General features: G+C 35.1%; 1 protein-coding gene across 2 annotated transcripts; it reads right to left on the minus strand.

Moving 5' to 3' along the window:
• Positions 1-2,153: 2,153 nt before the first annotated feature.
• LOC141594086 (uncharacterized) lies at positions 2,154-4,502 on the minus strand. Of its 2 annotated transcripts, none has more exons than XM_074414282.1 (4): positions 4,399-4,502; positions 4,228-4,306; positions 3,732-3,833; positions 2,154-2,385 (listed from the first exon to the last, which is right to left on the minus strand). In XM_074414282.1, exons 1-4 carry the CDS (start codon positions 4,494-4,496, stop codon positions 2,374-2,376), a joined length of 291 nt encoding a protein of 96 aa, XP_074270383.1. In that variant the 5' UTR covers positions 4,497-4,502; the 3' UTR covers positions 2,154-2,373. The 2 variants fall into 2 exon arrangements, with proteins under 2 accessions (XP_074270383.1, XP_074270382.1); XM_074414281.1 differs by having other exon boundaries at positions 2,154-2,395.
• Between the last annotated feature and the right edge of the window lie 516 nt (positions 4,503-5,018).

Raw genomic sequence — 5,018 nt, forward strand, 5'->3', positions numbered from 1 at the left:
CCCGTCTCTCGAGTTTATGGACGAGGCCCTTTATAGAAGTTGTGTATATGATCTCTGTCTCCGTTCCGCCAACCATTACCTGGAGATTTTAGTTGAGATGGTTTACCTGTGTAACAAAGTGACAAACAGACCCAATCCTGCTTCATATCAATTCCAGTACATCTCCTTCTTCTCGTATATTTCGTCTTCTTTTTTATTTTCGTCGGGTTTTTTTAGCTGTTTTAATGTTGTAAAATTGTAAATTATTTATTTTACTGTCAAGGGTAGTGTTAGGCCCAGTTTAGCCTGGTCTGACTCTAACTTAGCCTGACCCTACTAGGCTGATTAAGACCTCCAGGGGCCGGACAAATCTGACTACTATTTGACAGATGAAGAGTATTACAGGATAAGCGAGGCTATTAGATCTGGAAGAAGAGCCTGATAGTAAGTACGGAATAGCCTGGTGGGGCATTCAAACAAGCTGGATTAAGAAGATAAACAAAAAGTGCAGTTGTATGAGTCAATAACCGTGTCCTATTCTCAAGGAAGACCAAGTCCAACCATGAAACTATATCATCTATGAATCATGACGGAAAGAAGAGGAAAAGCTGAAGATTGGTTGAGAGTGGAACGGGTCAAGCGAATTAATAGGGAGCGTGCCCTATTAATCCGGCAACAACTCCTACAATTGGGAAAAACGTTGAGGATGAATATAACGGTAGCATTTGTAGAACTATAAATAGCAGAATCAAACAATTGTAAAGACATTCATTATTAGTCGATTATTTACACTTGATCTCTCATTTTTATTCCTCAATATTCAGCTACACACACAAGATTGTACTCAGCTTATCAAAATAATACAAACATTATTCCTTATACTTAATTCTTCCCTTGTTATTCACTCATAATATTCCAAACTTATAGAACTAGATACCCAAATTACTCTTTGATCAAGCCGGATCCGTTCAGGGGGAAATCTGCTAAAACAATTGGCGCCCACCGTGGGGCATCTAGTTCTTTAATCAAAAATTCCTTTTACCATTCTCCATTTAATATTCACATACAAAAATGGTGGAACTAACCCCAGAACAACAACTAGCGGCTGCCCTGGCCAAGATCAAGGAATTGGAGACAATCCAAGAGAAGGCGACCCAAACGGAAATCATGAGGCTTAAGGAATCGAGTCGACTGAAAAAGAAATTGGAAAATCGGGCTTCGGGTTCCAAGACCCGATTTGAGCCAGAACCCCATTCTCATCCATTATCAAAAACATTGACTTTTCCAATTTTGGAACTCCGGAGAAGGATACCTTATCGGTGCCGGACCACTCCCAATGATGAAACAAACAAAACGAAGCAAAGAATAATGATGGCTATGCTTCAGGAAATTCAAAAACTCCACAACAAAATAGAAAATATACCAGGAGTGCCAGACCCCGTGGCTGAAGTAGAAATTGACAACTTTGCTGACTCGCCCTTTGCAGATGAAATTGCAAAGATTGATCTCCCCAAGAAATTCACCGTCCCATCCATGAGAACTTATGATGGAACCTCTGATTCACAAAATCACGTTGTTATATTCAAACAGAAAATGCTAGCTGCCTCAATACCCAGTGAACTCAGGCAGATCTGCATGTGTAAAGGCTTTGGTACAACCCTGACCGGAGCAGCATTGTAATGCACTAGTAGAAAAAGTGACATTGACATCGGTTATTTAGGCCTATTTATATCGGTTTTGGTGCGATGCTTCTGGGGGCGTTGTTTATTGAATTTATAAGCAAAACATCGGTTTTACAACTGATGTTAATGGTTTAAACTTACACCGGTTCTGGACCAAAACCGATGTTAATAGCATATAAATTACATCGATTCTTCACCAAAACCGATGTAAATAATTCTTTTTTACATCGTTTATAATTAGTAACCGATGTAATTTAATGATATCAACATCAGTTGTACTTAGTAACTGATGTAACTTATAATTACATTAACATCAGTTGTACTCAATAACCGATGTACCTAATTACATTAACATCGGTTTATTAAAACTTCTAGAACTGATGCTAATACTTCTTATAATTCATGAGGGCAATACGGATTCAATAATTTACACCCGCAACTAAATGCTACATATAATACGCTAATAAGCAACATGAGCTTTGCTTCCAATAATTCAAACAAACACATCCATTTATTATATACCAAAAAATATCAAACGTATTACAATAATTCCGTCCATTCATAAAACTAGTTAAAACACTACTAAATGCGTGCCACGATACAAAATGTTAAATGTTTTCAATTAGAATTCCTACGAATCAAACCATACATTAGACGTTCTTTACACAATAAAGCGACCAAAGCTCTCGAACCTCATTCATTTGTTCAATTGTTATTTCCGCACCTGAAACACACTACATAAAAGATGAGGCTTAGGAAAATATAGGCAATTTACAAAAAAAAAAAAGGAATAATTGACAATAATAATCCCACCTTTTGTCTTTCTTCCCATAGTAATCCCATCTTTCATTATTCTCATATTAAGCCCACCTTTATGGTCTACCTTCTACAAATAAACCACAAGACTTGCTACCTCTTTAGCCAGTTGCTTTACTTTTTTTATTAATTAAGTCATCCCCTTTAATCCAGCCTTCAGCTCATATGTAACATGTAATGCCCATCTCTATCTTTTTTATCCAGATTTTAAATTTTCTAATACTTCTCCCACCTTTCTCCTTCAACTCACCAAAAGCTAATCTCGCTTTAGTGAATCCACTAGCGTCATTGCCCAGCACCGGAGTAGTCACTGTAATTGCATATTGGCGTAATCACCGTATTGGAATGTACAAGATTTTTAAGGAAATTAAAATTTTAAATTGTGTCAATTAGTATGGTGAACATTTTTGGCTCCCTCAATACTCTTGATTATCAGACGACTAGTTAGATTTTATGAAGTGGTTAAGCTAATTGAGAAAAATTATCTAATCATGCGCAAGACTAATGCTAATTTCAAAGAATTTAGTCTAAGAATTGTTCTTATGGGGGGTATTTTTGGGTGATTTGAAACGAATTGATGGCTATAAGAGAAAAATTGGTAGTAATGCTCTTAAAAAAAAAAAAAGAGAAGAATGACGGATTTCGGAAATGAATAGAGAGAATGAGGACAAATTTTGAAGGGTAAAAGCTGAGGCGAGACTCGAAAGAGTATGAGAATGGTGGAGAAGGTAACCGAGTACTTTCAGAAAAACATTCGAGATGAGTCAGAAATAAAACTCACTATCAGTTGTTAAAGTTGAAGAATTTTAAAAGCCAGCGTCAATAAAGGATAAGCATGGTGTGATGGCGATGAATGATGGAGATGCGGAAAAGGTGATTAAATTACAGTGGAGGGTGGAGGATGATTTGGGTTAAGGGAGATTGTATTAAAAGAGGGAGTTGACCTGATATCACAGGTAATATTTTCACAAGGATTGTTTTAAGAAGACATGGTAATAAGGTGGGATTATATTGAGATTAATGATAGGTGGGATTATTTTAGGAAGAAAGGTTAAAGGTGGGATTATTATTGTCAATTTTTCCAAAAAAAAATACAAACAATATGAGTTTGTGAAATGTGGGAATATTAACTTTCAAAACAATAAATAAATAGCCCCTTATCGCTTAACACATATATAAACTCAGGTAATGTAAAATTTTAGGGCTGGGAGTTTGGGAAATAAAAAATACAGTTTGAGAATATAAAGCAAGTACCTTTTCTATGCCGTCCTCCGATAATGCGTAGCGTACGGTGATATCATACATCCACTTCATAACATAATAACCACACTCATAATTCCCTGGCTGTTGAGTGCACTATATTTATAGAAAAATAAGAGTTAAGTAAAGACTCTAAGCTCATATAATCTAAGTCAAATATACTACCACCATAAGGTAATGAATTATAATTATAATAATTAAATAAAATGACGTTATACGTGTTATAGTCACAAGTTAACAAGTTTCCGTATAAAGCAACATACTCCAGACAAGTCAAAAGACACAAAAAGGGCAAGATTCTGATCGAGGCAAAACAAGTAATCGTAAAAACCTACATCGGTAAATATCGCTAAATAGCATCACCAAACCTCTGCTTCAAGAGAGTCTATCCATGAGTAGTTCATTTTTCTAACATATCACGCGTAAAACAAAAATAGGAGGTGGGGTGGTAGTAGTTGGCGTAATTGAATTTCTAAGGAAAACTTCATACCTCAATCATTTTTATCTGGAGTTCATTTTTTTTTAACATATCACGCGTTCCCGCCCTAAAAGAATACCTTTTCCAAGCCCTGAAATTAATTGAATACATGAAATGTAATCATATTATCGACATTCATACATAACATAACTATAATTTATGTGGTTAATCGATTGAACTTACCATGATAAGCAACTTTTTATTTGCCATGTCTTCTTTGTCGCTTTATCCGAGTCAAAAATATATGCAATATTATCTCGAAGACAAAATACAACCAACATCCAATGCGAGCTATATCAAATAACAAAACTTATAAATCCTTTAATAAGGTAAAAAAAATATGTAAAGGAAAAAAAAATTGATGAAATGCAAGAATTTTTTTTGTAATACTCACGCCTCAAAAAAAGCACCCATCACATATCTCTTATCTTGTTGCTTCTTTAAAGCCTCAGTTAAGTATCTCTCCATCTCAACCGAAGAATGCATATATGTGCAAAGTCTATCGGGACACAAAAAACCAACTAGTTTTTCCGTCACTCCACGTTGTGTCCCATAATCATATAAGAAGCTACATTATTATAATGAGAATAAAATTTAAGTATATAAATATATACACATTTGTAAAGAAAGATTTAATTGAAATATTATGAGAAAAGTGATACCTTCCCCAGAGTTGAAGAATGGATATATTTAACCATTCATATCTAAACATCTCCCTAATATCATCAAACACGATTATCAGCTTAATCGGACTTTCGTCTGAATAGACTAACTCACTAATCTCTATAGTAAACAACGAATAT

The sequence above is a fragment of the Silene latifolia genome, chromosome 8 (genome assembly GCF_048544455.1).
Source record: "Silene latifolia isolate original U9 population chromosome 8, ASM4854445v1, whole genome shotgun sequence".
Taxonomy (NCBI): domain Eukaryota; kingdom Viridiplantae; phylum Streptophyta; class Magnoliopsida; order Caryophyllales; family Caryophyllaceae; genus Silene; species Silene latifolia.

Excerpts from the sequence above, each read along its gene's own strand:
- LOC141594086 (XM_074414281.1), bottom strand. The coding sequence starts at position 4,496 with ATGTTGGTTGTATTTTGTCTTCGAGATAATATTGCATATATTTTTGAC. Across the intron at positions 3,834-4,227 it reads TCCAGATAAAAATGATTGAG|TGCACTCAACAGCCAGGGAA; the intron begins GTATGAAGTTTT and ends CTATAAATATAG. Across the intron at positions 2,396-3,731 it reads CGGAGGACGGCATAGAAAAG|TGTGTTTCAGGTGCGGAAAT; the intron begins GTACTTGCTTTA and ends TCTTTTATGTAG.